Below are 22,352 nucleotides of genomic sequence, written 5' to 3'. Positions count from 1 at the left end.
CAATATATAATTTAATAAAATATTTGTTCATTATACGAAAACGATCTTTCATTTTCACATAAAAAAGCGAAATTACTTTCCGAACAATCCACTAGTAGATAATACAATTAATATAACGTTGTAGTGTCACGTCATCGTGCGTTAGTCAACCAGAAACTATAAAAGACACCTCAAAGAAGAGAAATTCTTATAGACACAAGTACGTGTGCATGTAGAGCGATACCATTTATTCAATTGTTTCTCCTCTATCTTTTCCATAAGAATAACCATCGGCAGCTATGTAATTTAGAACTATCTATAAGACACGTAGTAAAGAAATACGAGAAAACAAAGGAGGACAAAAAGTACGTGCAGAAATGCAGATGCGTCATGCCTCTTCCACGCTTGGCAGCGGAGTGCGCCCAAGAGCTACGAGTGCAGAGATAAAGCTGATCAAGGAAGTATTAGGTGTCCCAAAAGTTTCTTATTAGCCGTCTATGTCATCGATTTCAGTCATCCCAAATCTCTTTTACAATACGTTTTGTTTGTGCCACAATTTCTATTAAAACTTTCATTCACAGCGTTAAACATAATTAGAGAGAGGCAACATTTACAGCATCTTATGGTTCATTGTTTAAAAAAGTGATGGTGTAAAGAATACTGTCGACAAGATTTGTATCGTGTATGGGGATGGTGCTATAACTATTACAACCGTTTGCAATTGGTTTAAAAAATTTGGAGGAGGATATTTTAATCTGAAAGATGAAGACTGCAAAGGCCGCCCAAAGACGTCGGATACGGGCCTTATCAAGGCCATGCTTGATGAAAATCCGCGATATAGTATGCGCGAGATAGTGAATGCCACAGGATTCTCAAAACAACAGTACATAGTCACCTAACGACGATGGAGTATGTTAATCGCTGCGAAGTTTGAGTTCCGCACTTACTTACGGAGGCTAGCCTTATGAATCGCATCTCTACATGCGACTTGCTTCTCCAGTGATATGTAAAATATCCGTTTCTAAAGAGGCTTGTCGCTGGAGACAAAAGTGGGATTTTATATAAAAATGTGCATAGAAAACGCACTTGGTGTAAGGACAATAGACTTTCAACTCTCGCAAAGCCGGGACTACACCACAAAAAAGTTCTTTTATCCATTTGGCGGGATTGGAAGGGTGTAATTTTTTACGAGCTCCTTTCTCAAGATGAAACAATAAATTCTACGATCAACTGAATCAATTGAAAGCTCCTATAGCAGAAAAACGACCAGAATTATTGAACCGACGAGGCATTGTTTTTCATTATGACAACTCAAGACCACATATTGCATTAGCGGTAAGAGAAAAGCTCTTACAATTTGTATGGGATGTTTTACTGCATTCTGCATACACTCAACGATCTCGGTCCATCATATTATTACTTCTTTCTGTCCATAAAAAGTTCTCTTCGCGATAAGCATTTTAAATCCATCAGCGAAAAAGCGCACCACCAGGATTATTTCTTGTCCAAAATACAACAATTTTGGAAAGAAGCCATAATGAGGCTTCCTGAGAGATGGAAGAAGGTAATAGAGCAAAAGGGTTCTTATATAACAAAATAAATAATATCTTAAACAGTAAACATTGTATATTCATTTCATATTAGAAAAAGGAAAGAAACTTATGGGACACTCTAATATATGCAGGAACAGTGTAACGCAATGTCTTATCGCTTGGAAATTGACGATAGGAAAATGCGCGAGAATAATTCTTACAAGTATGTACGTGTATGTGAGGCGAGTGCAGATGAGGTCGCAGCAGAAAAAATTTCATCGTCAGGACTTCATCATTCGTAGTCATTTATATATATTCATCGCAGTTAACCGTTAAGATCATTTTGTTGGAGTCAGTTGCTAAGCACAGTTCTTTACAATTAGCAATTATGATACTTAAGACTTATATTATATTAAGACTTATATTGTTATTAATTGTAAATTTCCATCACCGATTTTATACTAAATAAATCGATTCGTAAAAGAGAAGAAAAGGGTGCTGAATACCCAGCATCGCTTCGCCCTATTATACCTCAGCTATCGTCAACAAGAGGAATCCAATTCAAGGGTCAGTAGCAGAGACAGGAACCCACGAAAGAAATACAGACGCGAGGAACGATATTCGGAGCATCTCTCATCGTTTCATCGAATGAATAAGTTAAAGTAAATCTTTCCTGGCGCAGTTTGACTGCCCTATTCTGAAGAAAAAAGAGGAAAAAGAGCCTCGCTCCCGTGTAAGATTCCGAAACGATTGACCGAAAAAGAGGTGTGTGATTAGGTTGGTGTAATTGAAAGGCTGCAGGCACTTTGGTTACTCTACAGCCATTCAAGGTCCAACTGTTGATGTCACAGTAGCGAGACGAAGTTGAACTATTTTTTGAAAAGATTAAAATCTCTCGAAGTCGTTTTCCGTAACGGCTACTTCTTGTCCATCCTCTTCTAAGAGTAATTCCATAATTTCTACTGTTCCAGATCGATCTGCAAGTGTATTCGTATAGATGAACTTGTAACTCTTTTTTATTTCTTCATCGTACGTGAAAGGTTCCTTCACTTTTCTTTAGCTCGATTTTTTTCATCCGCATTATGCAGTTGTGGAGAATTTTGTGCGAGGAGAGATTGACCTATGTTTCATTTAGGTAATGTCCGTGTGACATAGATATAAGTACAAGTACAGATATCTCTCTCAACCTGGAAAATAACTGGAAAGCATTCATTCAAAGATATTCTAAACCTTTTCTGCACCATGGACGTATATATTTTTTTAGAATTTATAATCCTTCCTATTCTTCTTGATTTATTTTTGTTCAATATGATCAAGTGGCACGAGATTATGCAAATAATAATCTGCTTCAGTAAATTTCAAATCGACTTAAGTAAACATTCAGATATTTCGATAAATAATTTACAGAAGAACAATAGTGAAATGGATTATGAGAGGTAAATAAAGCTTAGATGATAAATTTAATTGAAAACGAGTGGGCGAATTTTGTCGAGTTATTTAATTTAGGTACAGACCAATTTCATTCGCTAGATCGATTAACTTCATGAAACAAAATGTAAAGAACATTGGTGTAGTAACACTATTTATTATTCAGAGACAATAGAAATGTTGATCATTTAGTGGTGTTAAGCTTAATCATTTATTTTTAATGAAATAGTATACAACGATCAATCCAGAATGTGCTAATTATATAAGAACGATGTTAGTAAATTATTTTTATTTTACGATAATTTATTTTTTAAGTTAATAGATTCTTACGGTTTTTGATTTATTATTTTATAAGATTAGTTAATTTCTATAATCGTTATTGTATATAAAATAAGAAATTCATATTTATTGATATTCGTTAAGAATTATAATATTTACATAACTAGTTTGAAAAAGTAATAACAAATAGAAATTATTTAATTTTCTTTAAAATTTTCAATTACTTAATATTCTTAATAAGAAAACTATATATTATGTTTTTTATATTAATTTAAAGCAAATAATTTGTTTTACATAGCAAGTGTACTTCGTACATTATTACACGTAATTATATGTCATAATAGATTAATAATATTTTTTTTAGTCTTATTATAGGATAAAAGTTTTTTTTTTAATATTTTTAAGTAATTTTAAATCAAATCTGATCTCAGGAAAAGACTGTGTTAAGTTTGCATCAGCATTGTATAATATGGAAGTTGATTAATCCCTGATATACTTACATATGAGACCTGAGACGACACTAACACGTGTTTATGCAACATCATAGTGTTTTATGGCAAATTATTGTAAAGGTTCGATGTTAACTCAGAATTTTAATTTAAATGTAAATAAAAATAAACTTTTTAATTCCTTTTAATAATATTTCGACACCTTTATCTATTTCAAGTATTAAATGTTAGAACATGTAATCCTTGAAATAGCAATTATGGCTTATCTATTTTTTAATATTTCTAATATATATATATATATATATATATATATATATATATAATTTTAGTACATAAATAATTAATATTGACTGTTTAACATGATTGTGCGTTATTTAAAAGTATATATATATATATTAATAATTATTATTTTATATAATATATAATATTCTGCATATTCAATATTATTCATTATTATCAGATATTCTTCTTTTGAAAAGTTCTAATACTGCAAAACAATTAAATTGAAAATTATGTTAATTATGATTGAAGACGTAAATAATATATTGTCTTAGAACATCAATGGTCACCCTTTTTTAGTAAGTAAAATTGAAACATTATACTAACTTATGTGATAATTTTGTCAGATTCTTAATATAAATGTTAAATGACCATCCTCAGTTATTAACGAACGTTCAATTTGTTAAGTTCAATATAATCACATGGGTTCGAAACGAATAAATACAAAGAATTCTGAAAAATAACTCTTCACAATATCACGTAATTTTTAAATTTCATTTTTATATATCTACTTTTTAACAAATTTGATTTTAGCTTTATATCCAAAATTGTTATTGTGTCTTAAATATACATTATGATTGATATAGTGTAATTATATTAACATAAATAAGATTAAGATTTTTATTATATAAAAAATTTTTATATAAATAATAAATATTGCGCCTGAAAGAAGGCTTCACTTTGTACTTTTGTATTACTTGTACTTTCAAGAGGAATCGATCAGTAAAAAACGTTAATTGTTTTATAAGCCAGTAAGTATATTATAGCAGCATAAGAATGTTTCTTATTCAACTTCGAACTAATAATTACATTAATTAAAAAAATTAATTTCAAAATTTTTATGATATTTGATGCATTGTAGAATTTATTTATAAAATATAAGAAGGCAAAAAAGAATGCAACAAATAATGCCAAAAGAAAAAAGAAGATGAAACTTTCAATTTTACTGAAAGTTCTATTGAATTAGATAATATCACTCTAAATAAGATTGATAATTCGTCTGGAACATATTCTCTAGCTTTACTTTGACTAATACACATTCACTCAATATCGGAAGATCAACTAAAACTTCCCCATCTTAGATTGAGAAATATGGGGGACAGAAGGTTTTATTTTTATGACTAAAGTAACGTCACTCTTCTGCCAAGTTTTAGGTATTGTGTCCAGGTATTTTTCTCAGAGCAAGTTCAGGATTACTGACTAACTTTCACAAGTGATCGGATAATCTCTTTATTTTATGAACTTTTTATATACATTTATAAATATAACAAAAACTTATATATATTTTTTGAATTTATTATTATTATTTATTATTTGTATATCTTATTTTACGCATAAAAGTTTTGAAAAATTTTGAAAAAACTTAATCTTATATATCTCTTACTAAATTAACGAATATTTTTGCATTTAGTTACAATTTTATTTCATCCTATTAATTACTTTTTATACGTTTAGAGATCGATATGATGGTAGTACCGATAAACGTCGACGAAGAAATAAGAAATAGCTGCTACAAAAATCGTCTCGAGAATTGGTACATCAATCGAATAAGTGCTAACTGATACGCAATTTCGACTTCTTTCAATTTGTTTATATTCATAAAAACTTTTCTTTAATTGACATAAGAACTTTTTATTTTGATCATGTCAGGCCTTTTTTAAACGCCAAATAATTATAAGTATAATATTAGCAATATAATCAATAATTTTTGTTATATTCATACACTTTAAAATAGTTGAATCTTTCAGTATTTAGTTATAGACTTTGGAAAATTAAATGAGGTATACAGCTAAGTATCTCACGGACAAACGCCACTTATAAATGTGTTAATATGTGAGGAGTATGGGATGCTACTTTGAAAGAATTCTATTAATTTTTAACAATAAGTTAGTTGGCGCACATTCGGTAGATGTGCCAAAATTCAAATCATTTTTCGCAACAGCCATTTTTTTCATTCGCATTTATTAGAACTCTCATCATTTCTGCTCTTCCAAATCAATTCGCAAACGTATAGATGTATATAAACCTGAAGATATTTAAAACTTCTTATCTCATTAATTTGATTGATTCATTTTGATTGTTCTTTTTTCTATTTTTTAGAACGAATTTTTCCATTCACCTCACATTAGGGTGATTGATGATTGATTAATGATTCTATTAGAAAAAACAATTTAAAAAAAATATATTATAATCGAATATTATTTACGCATTTTACAATGTTATGACGTTATTTTTCGTTGTATAATCGAGCGTGTCTAATGTAATGTGTGATCGTAACTAAATAGCCATATATTTCGGGTTAAAAGAATTTACGTAAAAGTATAAAGTCACTTCCTTAGATTAAATTTGCATACGTATTCTTCTTCTTCAACCGAGTAAATATAAATTTTAATTAATTAAATAATACATAACAACAGATTCCTTAAGACCTATAACCTTTATGTTTAATTCGTGATTTCGTCAGCTATGAACGAAAGATTATCTTAGCATGTATTACCATTTTTTAAAGTTCGTCCCATTTTTATGGCATAACTCGGTATATATATATATATATATATGTGTGTGTGTGTGTGTGTGTGTGGTCGTCATATAAATATGAACGTATTAAAAATAATACGTAATGGAATACAGACTATGTTAAATACGACTCGTAAAATGACCTTTAAGTGACTTCCGTTGCGCTGGTCCCTATTTTAAAAAGAGATATGATTTTCAAAACTACGTTTATTAAAATTAAAATTATTCGTAAAATAAATTGTACGTAAAAGAATAGGTATTAAAAGGCAGATCAAATAAGTTTAATCGAATAACTTTGCACATTTTAAGATGTACGGCAAGCACAATTGTTGAAATCTTATGAACGTAGCTTAACCCATTGAAATCAAATTATAAATTTAAATCTGTAGGTTATTTTGTCAAGTTCAGATAAATTAAACAGTGGACATAAAAGGTATCTATTTTCTATAATAAAATTCAGTGAAACGGTAAGCTTCATACGAGTAACGTTGATACATGACTGATTTTGATAACTTCGTAGATAACATAATTAATTTTTGATAAAAAATACTTCTGAAAGTAAGTAAAATTCATATGTTCATTAAAAATATAATAATTTTTATTTTACATCAATAGAAAATTTTACAATGTAGAAGTCAAATAATACGATTGCCACATGAAAATAAAATTGTTTCTCGTCAAATAATTCTTACTATAATTATAGGCCAGTGGCGATACAAATCAAGTTTGCCATCTATTTTTTGCTTGATCTGGTGAAAACATACGTGTCGATTTATCTATGGAATAAATTCAAGGTGAATTCTGACCACTGGAAATCATATCTTTTATTTATTCATTGTTAGAAAAGAAAACATATTAAGACAAACAATTAAGGTGAATACCTCGAAGATATATTGCGAGAATTTACTTTCTAGTTTGCAAATTATTTTAGATTCTGGCGCACTTCAATAACGGTACGATCATATATAAATATGCATGTATATAAGTAGACACACATATGGAGATACTAAATTATTTTCAACTAATCACAGATCAAACCATTTTTTAATTACACCTTTATAAGTTTAAAAAAATATTATAAATGAATTAGTGGCTTAGAATATTATAGAAGCATACATGTAACAACAGCCATCATCCCTTTTCATTCAATCGGTATAAATTAAAATAGCTTGATTATAGCTTGATTATATGAACAAAAATCAATCAATCACATGGGATTGGAAAATGCTTGAATAATATTCGAAAGTTCGAATATAATATTTTTTTTTTTAATAGAATTATCACACTACTAACAAGAGGTATGTCGAAGAACTCGTGCTAAAAATTAGAAAAAAAACGATCGAAGAATATATGTTATTATTTTTGTTTACAGATCGATTTCAAGGAACAGAAATGATGGAAGTGCAAATGAAAGCGGACGAGCAGGAAACAGCTGTAGCGAAAAAGAATTTGGACCTTGGAAAATCGAACGAATATTCGCCAAATGAAACGCTATCTTCAATTGAAAACATCGACAAATTAACGACGATTCAAACCTTCTACGTAAATCAATGTCTTTTTATAACCGGCGGTACAGGTTTTATGGGAAAAATGTTGATTGAAAAATTATTACGTGGATGCCCTGGCATAAAATGCATTTACGTTTTGATTCGTAGGAAAAAAGATAAAAGTGTTACTAAACGAATAGAAGACATTGTCGAAAATTCGGTGAGTCCTTCATTTACGATCGATTATTATTTTCATCTTGTGATCAGATTTTCATTCAATTCTATGATTCTATGTCGTAACTGAATAGTATTTAATATTTAATACATTTAATAGATACTTTTAAGAAGAAGAAAATTGATAAAGAATTATGAAAAGTCTCCTTCTTTCTATTAAACCATATTAGAAAGTGGCAGCAGTAAAGCATAATAGAAAGCAAAATCCTCAACTGTTTGTTTTCTGTACCTTTTCTAATGTTAACGTTAAAATTAATATTTAGACGGAAAATATCTTCCACTTAGTTACATAATGACTTTGATGGAAGTCATGTAAAAAATTACAGTGAAATGCGTTTCCAAATTTATGAAAAACAATCAAAAAGAATTGTTTAGAAAAAAGTTTCCAAAGTCGAACAGACTACTTCTCGTACATTAATACATTCACAATCAAGCGTATAAAGCGATATGAACGGCAGGATACCAAGTTTAATTTGCAAATATCTATAGCTCAATATCGCAATGATTTGTTATTTAAATATGTATTCATATAAGAAATGTAATTTCTTGATATCATACTTTCAATTAATTTTTGCTTAAAATTTAAACGGGAAGTTAAATATTGGATAAAATATTACAGGAAATATTAAACTTAGAAAGAGTTACTTATATTGATGAAATTTATATTTAGCAAACGAATATACTGAATTTTCTAAGGCAAAACTAAATAACATATTTACAGATTTGTTTCAGCTAATAGCTTTACATCGTATAAATAATAACTAGAAATTGTGCACGTTTTATAACGAAATTAAATCAAATTAAACGAAATTGAACAAAAAATTTACCAATAAAAATTTAATATTTTAATAATAATGTTCTTTCGATAAAATAGAATTCGATAAAATATTGAATTTTACAGCTATGATTCTTTTTTTCTAAATCTGAGAATAAATGTTGTAACACTGCTTTTTCACTTTTTGGTCATAATCAAGACATAAGACTACGTAAGCGGACTCGAAGCGTTAATACTGTCTAATAAAAATGCATTTAATATTAATAAATAAAACAGACTTTGATTATGTTAAAGAACATAATCATATTTGAAAACATAAGAATATTTAAGCAATTAAGTATGATAAGGCTAAATCTTAAAAGATTGTTAGTTTTCTTTTCACAAGCCAAATAAATAAATCTATATTTTTTCTCAACATTTTTCATTGGTTAAACGCATCAGAGTTATTTTAGGTTCTTTAGCAGATTTCTTGAATCCAACTTTCTTTTTTTTCATCGATCGTATCGTCATTGTTCTCTATTCATGTTTCTCACATTATTTATAATCTAAAAATAATAGAAACTAGTTTGACAGCATAAAAAAATTTGTTAAACGATTTTTAATGCGTTAAGTTACGACCCTCATTCTCTGGAAAGAGAATTTATATCGAAACATGTCGATATTTACAATTACCTTTAAGACACTGTCGAAATTATATATAAATAGTTATCTGCTGTCTATTTCTATAAATTAGAAATGAAAAAGAAATAATTTAGAAATTTAGAAATCAAATACTAGGGAAAAAAATATAATATGAAACAAATTCATAAATCACAAAAATAAAAATCAACTCGTACCTTACCAATGCTTAATAACAAACAAGTGATTGTGATTAGATAGATTCATGGCATTATTCTGCAGTAATATATCCACTTTTCAATGGTTTCAATATTTATTTAACAAAGTAAGTTGAAGATACGATATAGGGTCCAACTTTTGAGTCATTCCTCTATTAATGATACGTAGATGCGTATGTGGGACAGGAAATATGTATAAACCTATCAATGCACACTTTTCAGTTATTTAACACGCTGAGGAAGCAGCAGCCAGGATTCCAAAATCGCATTGTAGCGATCGAGGGTGACTGTAGTTTGCCGAATCTAGGTATTTCGATAACCGATAGAGCTAAACTGATACGAGACGTCTCTATTGTTTTTCACGTTGCCGCTACTGTGCGATTCAACGAGAAAATTAAATCGGCGGCAGCTATTAACGTTCAAAGTCTGAAGGATTTGATACACTTATCTAAGGAAATGTCGAAACTAAAGGTACGCATTCTATTCTTTATATGAGTCCTAATAACTCTATCATCAATCTCTATTTCGGTTACTTTTTATGATAAGAGGAAGAAATCAATTGTTTGGTTCAATGAAACGCATTATTGTGTGACTCAGTTTTTTCTTTAAGCCACCGAAATTTTTCGAAGCGAGGAAATTGAAGTAACGCGATGAAATTACTGAACAAATCTCTTTTATATTTTATTGTTTGTAAAATTCAAATACGAATAATAAAACCGCTTGCTTGACAAAGAATTCACAAATGTTATACTCATATATATGGGCATGTAAATAGGCAATGGAACAAAATGTTTCGCGTTGAGGATTATAGCTTTTGAACGTTTCATATGAAATTAAAAAATCGATAAGGATTATTTATAAGTATACGCTAATTCAGACAAAAGATAATTTTTTCAAAAAAAAAGAAAAAAGTGCTAAGGAGAATAATTTATTAGAGCAATAAAATTGTGAGCACAAATTCATGTCGAGTGTATATTTCTAAAGTAATTGTCGTCATCGCAGATTGATAGCTGAGATCAAGGGATGACCAACAATTTATAATACTGTGACCTTATCGATTCGTTGCGCAAAAAAATTATTATAAAATTTAGATAGTTAGAAGACACTTGCACACCTAGTTAATATCAAATGTAATCTAACATGACGTACATGATCGGACTCTCTATTTCAATCAATAAATGTTAAGAGAAATTTATTTTTGAAGGATATCATTTCGAGTACTTGTTCAAGCAAATCTTTCCTGATTAATATTTCCATCATAGTTATTTTATTATTGACATCAATTGATTCACTTATTATTTTCTTTTTACTCAAAATTGTGTCAAGGTCACAGTATTATAGATCGTTTGATTCATCCTGATCTTATCTATCACATTTCGAATATGCATAAAAGTATGTATTCCTATTTAACAAATTTTCTGTGACATGAAAAACTTGAAAAAATGATTCTGAAAAACAATTAATTAATGTATACTACTTTGAACCAAAAAATTAGGCTCTCCGTTATTTCTTCGAATCATTAAAATTAGCAAGGATATCGTTTCGTAACATGGTTATTGAGACACTCTTCACATATTATCAATTATGTGGATCTTTAATTGAATGAACTGACTCTAATAAATGTTCGTTATCTTTTATATTATAGAGTTTCGTCCATGTATCAACGGCTTATGTCAATTGTATTGAAAATCAGGTCGAGGAGAAATTTTATGATCCACCGATGAATGCCGAAAAATTCATCGATTTGATGGAATCTATGGATGAGAAATTGCTCGATGATATTACACCGCAGTAAGTCTATCACCAAGTTTTGATTTTACGATTGTTTTCTGCCATTATATTCCCATACATTTGTCGAGCCAAACGATTAGCTGGATACATATACAATCTTCAAAAATCCATTCCAGAATATCGCAAGTTTCTACTATCCAAATGTATGAGAATATAAAAAATATTGCTTCTTCACATAATGTTTTATTTTAAGTAAATTCTTGTGAAAATATTAGGGAACAAATGAAATAATTCATGAAATGTTACTGAAAATATTAAAATTTAAAATGCTATTTAAATTCATTGATTATACCTCTGGGAAACGAAAATAATGAATTTACTGTAAAGTAAAATTCGATAACATTTTTTCAAATTCTTTTTGAACACTATCTTTACGTTGTATCTAATCATAACACAAATTACGATTCATTATTGAATTAAAAAATAATATCTCAGTTGAACATATTTGACAATAGAATTTAACAAAGTTAAACGAAATTGCAGAAACAAATTAACAATTACAATTTAATATTTAATAATAATGTTCTTTAGTTATATAACGTCATTTAAAAAATCTGCTTGATAGATCAAAGATTTGCAATCTTTGTGGCTATTCATTATTTTTGTCAATAGCATTATCGCTAGAACTTCGTTACGTATATCCATCTATCGATATTGTAATGACGTTTTGTAATTACGTTTCCGATTGTGAATATATTAAAAATATATTAAGATGACAGGTTACGGAACCGACAATTAAAAATTGAATCTTATTTCTGGTATTAGCTTACTTGGAATATGGCCGAATACATATATTTATACGAAATCAATCGCCGAGAATATCGTAAAAAGATATGCTGGCTTAATACCCATTGGAATATTTCGTCCAGGAATCGGTTGGTAATAATGTAACTCTGTTAGAACAAAATAATAAATAATACATAATAATTAACTTAATATTCTTAGTGTTACCAACGTATATAGAACCTACACAAGGATGGACCGATAATATGAACGGGATAGTGGGAGTTTCAGCAGGTGCAGCAGTGGGAATAATACGAACTCATCTTTGCGATGAATCGCTAAATGTAAACATTATACCCGGAGATTTGACAACTAATGCGCTAATCGTTAGTGCCTGGGACATAGCGAAGAATCGAAGGTAACGTCAATTAATCACGTTTATTCGAAATATTTTCGATCGAATCAAATGACGATTAGAAAAAATTAAATTACCGCTTACTGTAATCTTTCAGATCCATCGAAGAAATTCCTATTTATAATTACACATCTACGGATAATCCAATCACTTATAAGGAATTAAGAAAAATGTCGAGGAAGAAACTTGAATTATTACCGACTAACGAAGCAATTTGGTACATAAGCTTTTGGAATACAAAATATCGACCAATTTATCTTATCTACATGTATTTTCTACATATACTACCGGCTATTATAATCGATACGATTTCGTTATGTATAGGTAAAAAGCCAAGGTAATTTTTTTCTTATTTTTTAGTCGTATTCGATGCATCCTATGGTTGATGTCATTCTCAGATTCTCAAAAAACTCGATTCAATCAACCTATTTCAAGTTTAAAAATTCCGTAAAACGTGTGTTTGGTCTTGTTGAGCTTTCTAAGTTCTCGTCTAGGGTTAGCAATGATTCGCATGTTTCGACAATTTTTCGAAGAACAAACTGATCATCAAACAATTTAGTTTAAACTTATCTTCCCATTAATCTATAATTAATTCGTATCAAAATGGTACATGATTGAATTTCTAGGCTAACTATGCGGTTATTTACACCCTTGTCAGCACCTTCTTTTCTTAAGTACATAATGATAATCACATTATTCATATGATAATTCGCCGGTATCATGCATCTTACGGACTGAATGAAAGACCATTTGTCATAATTAAATCTCCCCCTTTCCAAAAAGTCATTAGAAATTCGAGGTATCTTTTTCCTAGTTACTGTCATGTTCCTTAATAGTCCGTAAAATTCTGATAACAAAATTGGATCTCCTATCTCCTTTCTTTTAGTAGCCGATCTTTCTTTATCAATTTCTTTAACATCTATCAGACTTGTATTTTTTCTATAACACTTATTTACTCTTTGAGTTTCCTATATTCATATATTTTTCTTATCTTTATATGTAACTTTAATTATTTTTATATATGGCACCTATCTTTTCAACAGTCATACAATTTTTTAAAAATTTACGCTTGCGTTTAAGGTTATTCAAAATATATAAAAAAATTGATACAATGTCGAATATAGTGAATTATTTTACTTCTACCAAATTGAACTTTACTAATAAAAGATGGAACGAACTGTTAAGTAAGTTAACGACGGAAGATCGCAAATTTTTCTTTTGTGATATAAAGAATCTCATTTGGGACACATACTTTGAAAGTTACGTTCTAGGCATAAGAATGTACATCTTAAAGGATCCCATTGAAACGCTTCCACAAGCTCGTATAAAATGGCGAAGGTATCTTCTTTCTCATCGATCGTCTATTATTCACAATGACCTTCAAATAATACTTGTCTTTTTAATTTTTAAGACTTTACTGGATACATCAAGCATTAAAACTTTTTATCGTCTGTGTATTCCTTATGATAACTTGGGTCATGATATTCAGACACTTTTAACGTTCGAATATGGATAAAATAAACAACTGACGTTAAGGAGAGTGACAATACAACTTTGGGAAGTTTTTTTTTTGTTTGAAATTAATATCAATATAGTCTAATTATTATTGTGTAAATAATATTAAAATCTTCTCTACATAATTCTTTATATGAGTGTTAATCATTGCGCCTGAAAATAGACTGCAATCTGTACTCTGTAGATATAAGCGAATTCTCCTTCAAATGAGGGTATAGTACTTAATGCGAATTGAATTTCAAAGTTGTATAAGAATGTATCTTTCTTAAAAATCATGATAATAAATATATTTTCATATTAATTATGATTACAATCATCTTCTTCTTTTTCATAATTTTTAGATATTATTACCTTATTTTCATTTACAAATATTTCCTATTATATCTGGATAATTTGTAATTGAAATTGAATATTTCATTTTAATTTCAACCAGTTCATCTTTAAATCTGTTAAAATAAGATTAGAGGAACTTAAGAAGAAATGAAATTTATACCGTATTAGATCTATAGAATTTAATCTTCTAAAAAACCGGCAATCACATCTTGACTACCTTACAATATCTTAACAAAAAGTTTACCATCTTACATTTAATTTTTTAAAACTTTTTATAGCAAAATTGTTAACTGTTATGTCTCAGGTAAGACGGCAAATGGCTATTCCATAAGATATTTTAATATTTTGGAATTAATATCGATACAGAAATTTGAATTAATTGACAAAAGCCATGGACGCATATCATAATTTTTCCATATATTTCATTGAGAATAAATATAGTAACTGAGAAAAATATATGTAAAAAATGATTTTTTAAACCTATTATTATGTATCTATGCCATAATGTAGTTATGTAAATATCATTTAAATACATGTATCTTACTTGTCTCAAGCTCTAGAATAGATCGCAGAAAAAACATCTTGCTTCTTTACATATTTCAGGAATGATAGCAATTGAGAAAGTGTAACGATTTCTCTCAGTCATATTTACGAATTACAATAACTATAGATTGATTAGATTCAAGGGATTTCATTTTTGAATAGTTTCAAGAAAATACATTTCCATATCCTCCTCGTTCGCTTCACTTTTGTAAGATACCGAAAGAAAAATATTAATATCTATCTCTGTTACTCTTTCAAAAAATTATTTAAATTGTAACAATAGATAATAGCTCTGAATAACATATAATATTGTGAAAAACAGCATTAATTTATAATAATACCTGATGTTCATCTTTCCAGTTATGACGTTTGTGCCTATTCTTCATTTTGAAACAATATTTTAAAATCGCATTTATTTTATCTACTTTCAATTATATTGTGTGATACCAACGGCGTTAATCATAAATTTATATTGGCTTTGTTGTAACATGAATTTATAAATCACATATATTTATGGAAGAATCAAAACGATAATTGATTCGGGTGACATCATGCGGCAGTAACTTGTATTCTTTCACCGCGGCGTTCTAGCGCCATTGTTATTGGGGTACGTTTATTTCATAATTGCTCTTTCATATTAAAGCTTTCATAACATATCGACATTTGCGTGCGGGCCACATTTGGATGTCTTAACGACCCTGGTGAACGGGTGACCGGATCGAGACCAGGAGATGGGCAATTTTGTAAAGATTAGAAGTGTATGAAAAATTAGCTATTTTTTATAAAATTCTTGTTTAGTATACAAATATAGCGATACATTATTCTAACAATTTTTCAATCTATTTTTGCTAATGCATATATTTTCTACATTATATTTGATTAACCTCAATTCCTAGAGGAGTTTTAGTTTTTATTCGATATGTTTGTTTTTTACTATGCTTCTTCGTATATTTTTCTCTAAAAGTCTGACTATTAGATATTTATATATATATATATATATATATATATATATATATATATATATATATCATATCAGTATGTAATATATTAGATATCAATATGAAGTAGAAAAAGTGTTTTCTACCTTGTTCACGAAAAATTATATAACTTCTTCAGATCTACTCTATACGCTTGTGATCTATAAAAATCCACTACAACGTCTTTAAGTTTATTTTCATCCATTAATTCTCTCCTTTAATGAGCATAAAAAAATTTTCTTTTGATCGTGTCAACTCTTCAAAAAGAAATAATTATAAGTATAATATCAAGAATCATATTTTTTTTATATCCGTACAAACTTAAACAGTTGCATTTTGCAATATTTAACTATAGACTTTTGAAAATTATATGAGGTATTGATTTGAGTCTTCCGACTGATAAACTCATAATTGTGTTACTACATGAGAAATATGACTTTGAAAGGATTCTATTAAACCATAATTTTTAACACTAAATTAGTTGGCGTAATTTCGGTCAAAGTGTTCAATTTCAACTAATTTGTTGCAACAGACTTTTCCTGTTCGTCCGCATTTTAATATTAATGTTAAAACATTATTGACAACATTAAGAATTTTTTAGTAACTTCTTATTGTTACTTACAATTAATAGAATAGTCAGCAATTTCCTGACTTTTATGAAGATTCCATTCGTCATGTTGAATATAATCACGTAGATTTGATAATAATAAGTACGAAGAATTTCAAAGTTTAATCCTTTTGTATATTTAATATTTGTATATAACAGTTTTTTTATTTTATCGACACAAAATCTTAATTGTTGCTTCGCATCCGAAATATTTATTGTTTTTTAAATATAGGTTATGATTCCTATCTTGTAATAATATTAATACAAATAATATTGAGATTATTTTTCTATATAAATCCAGTACAAATATTACACATTGCCCCTGAAAGTAGGCTTCTCCCTGTACTATTTTGAAATTTGATTATATACTCTATTATAATAAGAGATTAAATGATAAATTATTAAATTTGAAAGATTTGGAGGTGTTCTTTTTTGTTAGGGGAATCGGTATAGTAACTGGTAATCCACAGTAAGATGAATTAAACAAAATTTTAATTTATATACGCTATTTTTGATATTTAATTAATATTAAATTAAATTAAATTTTTTTTCATAAAACTAATTCAAGTCAAAATATATAGTATTGTTAAGATTTTATACAAATTACATTTATATTAATTAATTGGATTATAAAGTTTCATTTTTAGATAAAACCAAATTAGACAGTAAAATTAAATAAATTAATTAACTTAAATAAAAATTAAAATATGTGCGAATTACCTGTCAATTTTAATAAAATATTCTATCTAAGAAATTTTAAATAATTTCTATTGCAGGTAGGTATTACAAAATGTTTTCTAGTTCAACATCGAGCTAACAATCATTAAGTTAATTTATTAAATTAATTAAACAGTTTTTATTTAATGCATTTAAGAATCCATTTATAAAAATAAAAAAACACGAAAAGGAGAAAGAAATAATTGCAAAAGAAGAAGTTTCCTCGCTGAAAGCCCTGTTCAGTTAGATACGAAGATTCATCCATACAAGATGGATAGAAATTCGCGTCTCGAACACATCGAAAACTTTGCTTTGACCAATACACTCTCGCCCAATCTCGAAAAGATCAGCCAAAGGCTTCCTATCCTATAATCGAGAAAGACGGCGAAGAAAGGCTTATAACAGCTAAGTTACGGCACTCTCTGCCGAAGGTCCAGGGACTTTCCTCAAAGCAAGTTGAGAGTTACTGACGAACTCCGCTAGTGGCTCCGAAGTGACGCACGAAGAAACTTCGTTACTATTAAGCTTGGAAATTTATTATATAGGAATAGTAAACCATCTGAGCACTTGTGAGAAACGTAACAGTGACTCTCAATTCCTACCTAACTTTGCATTTTATTCGAACAACCATAAAATATAACTTTTAATATAATACAGAATGATTTATAATTTTAATATATTTCATTATTTATGATTGATTTTATAATTTATATATATTTTCTAAAATTTAACATAACTATTTACAAATGACAAAACCTCTATTTTTTGTATATTCAGACACAAAATTAGAAATTTTTCAAAGAACTTAATCAACATGTGTGCGAGAAAATAAAGTAATATATTAATAATTATTGAGATACTTTTGAAATGGCTTACATCGAAATATATATACACAGAAAAAAATACAATTCGAATGTAATTAGTACGAAATACTATAAAATAAAAGAAATTAACTGTACGATTGAAATAAAAAATTATTTACGCTTATTTTCTGACAATTCAAACATTCGCATAGTTTATTTCTCTTCCTACATACTTGTAAGAAATAGTATAGGTCAATCGTTAGCAATTAATAAAATTTAAGGAGTAAAAAATGATTAAATATGACACAAATATGTACATATTAATAGATTTACAGAGTTATGAACCGATTGGAAAGATTCAGTTCAGACATTCTCTAATTAAGACTGTTGACTACTGAATTAAAACTGACTTTCCTTCTTCTTCTTGTTCAGCGATAAAACACTATTCCTTTAAAAGAAGCAATTGCACAGTGGAAACACAGAGGAAAAGTGTGAGATATATCAAGATGTGGCAATATCACATCAGTACCATGAATTTATTGTAATGTGGAAAAGCGTGTCAGCAGAGGTGCAGATGCATATAACTGAAGATGTTTACTAAGCCTACAACAGAAATATTATCATATAAAATTGTATTTAATAGTTTTAAGTATATTAATTTTGTAAAGTCTTTTAATGAGTCTGATATTAGTACTTTTAATACCGACAGTGTTATATCATTAAATTTAAAAGAATTATGTATATATGCATATATACATAAAATGCATAATTAGAGAATTTCAAAGCCGATTTTTCTTTTGACATTCTCTTTCTTATAGACATTTCACTACTCACGTGTTTCTTCTTGTTTATTTTCTTCCTTTGTTGCATAATTTTAGGTTTCTTCCTCTATTGCTAATTTCAATTCTCCCACGAACTACGATTATAAATTTATTAAATGTATAAAGAAATATAAATGTTGGTAATCGCATTAAAAATAAAAAGAACCATATATATGGTTGACATACTTTATAGTAGAACTAATTACGATACATTACCTGCAGCTTATATGTCTTTTCTTGTTGCAGTTTTGTTGCCTTTTACTATAGAATTTCGTATTTTCTTCCTTACGCATTTATTTCTTTGTCACAGAAGTTATCACCTTTGTCAATTTTTCCAAAAGTAGATGATTCTATAATCCTGGACATTTCCTGCATCAAAAGAGACTTTACATTAAAAAGTATTTCATTTAATCTTCCCATTTATATAGTACCTATTATATCACTGGCCCATTTGAATATTGTATTTCTCTGAACATAATAAATTTGTATACTTAGAATAGAGATCCTAATTAATATTAAATGGAGTGATACCACTGATAACAAACTAAGTGCCTCAATTACTTCTATAGCTATAGTTTTTCTTAATCATTTCAGTAGTCAAGTAAGAGGTAAAGTATTACTCTTTTTATATAATCAATAATCGCTATCTGAGTAAACAATATGACTTTTAACTTATTTCGAGATCCATGCGATGGAAATTAAATTTTTGACAAATATATTCACTAATTTTATGAATTTTATGAATGAAAACCTATTTGTAATCGCTCGATTATAATCCAAGTTAAAATCTTGAAAGTATCAGATTAGCATAACCATAATTCTCTAATGTTGCATATCTATCGAATTATAGTTTGGTCTATATTATGAAAATTCAATATGTTTTCGTATGACAAACAAATGTGCATCTGTCGTTTCATCTTTATCTTCTAAATATATAAAATATTTTCATTATTTAATTTCATATCATTCCATTCTTTCTTCTTTGTCTTGGTCAACTAAAGTATTATTTTCATCATCACGTTTTCATTATCGTCATTACCATCTTCGTTTTCTTTTTCATTGTTTTTAGAGATAAGCTTATTTTCATTTGTAGATAATTCCGAGTTTTCCTGGATAATTTGTTGCTGAAATTGAATATTTCTTTTCAATTGGTATAAATAAAATTTTGATTTACGAATTCATTTTTTTATTGGAATAAAGTTATAATGTCTGTTTTACAAAGAAATAAAATCGATATAGTCTATCACATCTTCAGACATTAACTTTTTAAAGCGAGTAAGTTAATGTTTATTATCTTGCAATTTCTTCTAAAAAGAAAATGTAATACTTACTCTCATTTAATTTTTAACTATATATATTTTAGAAACGTTCGATGATATATTGTTCTTTATCGAGAGATTACAAAATTCTAATAATTTTTCTCATTTATATTTTAGAACGGCAATAGTCATATGTTAATTTCAGGAGATTCCATTTTTGTGTCGTTTCATGAAAATATATTTCCACTTCCTCGTCGTTTTCTTCCCTTCTGCAAGCTACACAAAGAAAATACTTGTCTCATGTACTTTTTCAAAAGAACGATTTGAATTATAACAATAGTTAATATTATTAAATAACATTTAATTTTCTCAAAAATTATTATATTATTAATAACATAATATAACCTGAAATGTATCTTTCCATTTATGACGTGTTGATCTGGTCTTCATATTAATATATTTCAAAACTGCATTTAATGATACTAATTTTAATAATATTTTACGTCACCATCAACTTTATTAATTAATTGATAATAATGGTTTTTTTACAGCCAGAACTTTTATTAAGATGTACGTAGATCTTTGTTAAAAAATTTTTATTTTGGTTAGTAGAAGAGTGGAAAAATCAAAATAATAACTTAGGCGACACCTTGCGGTGGTAATGTGTAAGCTTATTATGGCGGTGTTCGAGTTTGTAGTTTCGGCTGGACTATCAAATCATAAGTTCCCTCGAAATATAGCTTCCTTATTTATCGACACTATGGTAGCCATACATACAAAAATTGAATAATATACTAGGCTCGATAATGATGCCGAGAGCGTGCCTGGAGAAAGATTACCAGAAATACAGTAGATTTTGTGAAGAATAAAACAATTTTTGGAAAATGATTTTGTATGAAATACTTGTTAATTATAAGGTATAGTGGTACAATTAACTATCTTTTCAAATTCTCCATAGTACCTTATTATTTACGTGTATTCACTTTAAAACGTTTTATTTCTGTTCGTGTTTCTCTGAATTCTTGATAAACCCAAATATTACATCGTTCATTCTTTTTATATTTTTCCATTTACATATTCGTATCAACAGGTAATGCAACTACGTCGCATTATTTGATTTCATATTATTCTAACAATTTTTCGATCCATTTCTGTCAATGCACGTATACTTTTCGTAGATCCTGTTTAATCCGCATTTTTTAGAATAATTTTTGTTTTTCTTTGGTCTTTATTTTTCTGTTAATCTTGTTCATACATCTTTTTATAAAAATATAACTACTAGATCCTGTTTAATCCGCATTTTTTAGAATAATTTTTGTTTTTCTTTGGTCTTTATTTTTCTGTTAATCTTGTTCATACATCTTTTTATAAAAATATAACTACTAGATATCAGTATGAACTCCAGGATAAAGAAAATTGTTCTCTACATTGGTAAAGAAAAATCGTGAATTTTCTTTAAATCAATTTAATTCAACATTTATCCTTACATCTGTTTGAAATCCATTCCGACTTTTTTCAATTTATTTTTAATTACAAATACTCTTATTTATTTGGCATAAGGACGTTTTCTTTTGATGGTATCAGCTCGTTTTAAACGACAAATAATTATAAAAATGATATCAGTAAACAATATTTTTATTATATTGATATACATTTATATATTTGTATCTTTCAATATTTACCTACAGATTTTTTAAAATTATATGAGGTATTCATCTAAGCATCTCGATCGAAAAACACCGTTCATAAATGTGTTAATATGTGAGAAATATCGGATGGAACTAAAATCTATATATATTTTACTTATTGCAGAAGTATTTCCCATTTTGCATAATTAAAATTGACGCACTTTCATCGCAATTATAAACGTTTGAACAAGCATTCTTTCCTTATTTTCATGTCATGTACAGATGTTGTTGTCGAATGTACTCACTGTAGCACTGAACTATGATGTTTAGTAGAAGTAGGTAGCCTTTTCTCTTGAATCATGGAAGGCTTAAACTGTCAATGTACGCAATTTATAACGATCCAAAACTTTATATTTAGAAATTAA

At 28.2% G+C, this 22,352-nt stretch overlaps 1 protein-coding gene, 2 long non-coding RNA genes and 1 other non-coding gene across 7 annotated transcripts; 2 read left to right on the top strand and 2 right to left on the bottom strand.

The window, feature by feature from the left end:
• Positions 1 to 386: 386 nt before the first annotated feature.
• On the top strand, positions 387 to 2,363 carry LOC146872234 (uncharacterized). 2 transcript variants are annotated; one of them, XR_014983616.1, is made up of 3 exons: positions 387 to 1,314; positions 1,420 to 1,543; positions 1,624 to 2,363. It is a non-coding gene; the product is annotated as an uncharacterized LOC146872234 (long non-coding RNA). The 2 variants fall into 2 exon arrangements; XR_014983615.1 differs by having other exon boundaries at positions 387 to 1,543.
• A 5,489-nt stretch (positions 2,364 to 7,852) lies between these two features.
• On the top strand, positions 7,853 to 14,223 carry LOC118450112 (fatty acyl-CoA reductase wat-like). The gene is made up of 8 exons (XM_085664095.1): positions 7,853 to 8,170; positions 10,018 to 10,266; positions 11,441 to 11,586; positions 12,352 to 12,461; positions 12,532 to 12,727; positions 12,822 to 13,061; positions 13,805 to 14,062; positions 14,136 to 14,223. Exons 1-8 carry the CDS (start codon positions 7,856 to 7,858, stop codon positions 14,221 to 14,223), a joined length of 1,602 nt encoding a protein of 533 aa, XP_085520221.1. The 5' UTR covers positions 7,853 to 7,855.
• Positions 14,224 to 17,632: 3,409 nt separating this feature from the next.
• Positions 17,633 to 17,928, bottom strand: LOC146872233 (RNase MRP). The gene has a single exon (XR_014983627.1).
• Positions 17,929 to 18,158: 230 nt separating this feature from the next.
• On the bottom strand, positions 18,159 to 20,927 carry LOC118450131 (uncharacterized). Of its 3 annotated transcripts, none has more exons than XR_014983583.1 (6): positions 20,705 to 20,927; positions 20,372 to 20,575; positions 19,472 to 20,164; positions 19,257 to 19,424; positions 19,054 to 19,135; positions 18,159 to 18,822 (listed from the first exon to the last, which is right to left on the bottom strand). It is a non-coding gene; the product is annotated as an uncharacterized LOC118450131 (long non-coding RNA). The 3 variants fall into 3 exon arrangements; XR_014983582.1 differs by having other exon boundaries at positions 18,163 to 18,822; positions 19,257 to 19,409; XR_014983581.1 differs by having other exon boundaries at positions 19,257 to 20,164.
• Between the last annotated feature and the right edge of the window lie 1,425 nt (positions 20,928 to 22,352).

Source organism: Vespa mandarinia, chromosome 25, assembly GCF_050613455.1.
Source record: "Vespa mandarinia isolate Hongniang chromosome 25, ASM5061345v1, whole genome shotgun sequence".
Lineage (NCBI taxonomy): Eukaryota > Metazoa > Arthropoda > Insecta > Hymenoptera > Vespidae > Vespa > Vespa mandarinia.
Note: the sequence above shows the minus strand (reverse complement) of the source record. Positions and strands in the feature narration are given on the sequence as shown.

Bases quoted from the DNA above. Each gene is read 5' to 3' on its own strand.
- LOC118450112 (XM_085664095.1), top strand. From the start codon at position 7,856: ATGATGGAAGTGCAAATGAAAGCGGACGAGCAGGAAACAGCTGTAGCG. The intron at 11,587-12,351 runs GTAAGTCTATCA...TTCTGGTATTAG, and splicing joins CTCGATGATATTACACCGCA to CTTACTTGGAATATGGCCGA. The intron at 14,063-14,135 runs GTATCTTCTTTC...TTAATTTTTAAG, and splicing joins GCTCGTATAAAATGGCGAAG to ACTTTACTGGATACATCAAG.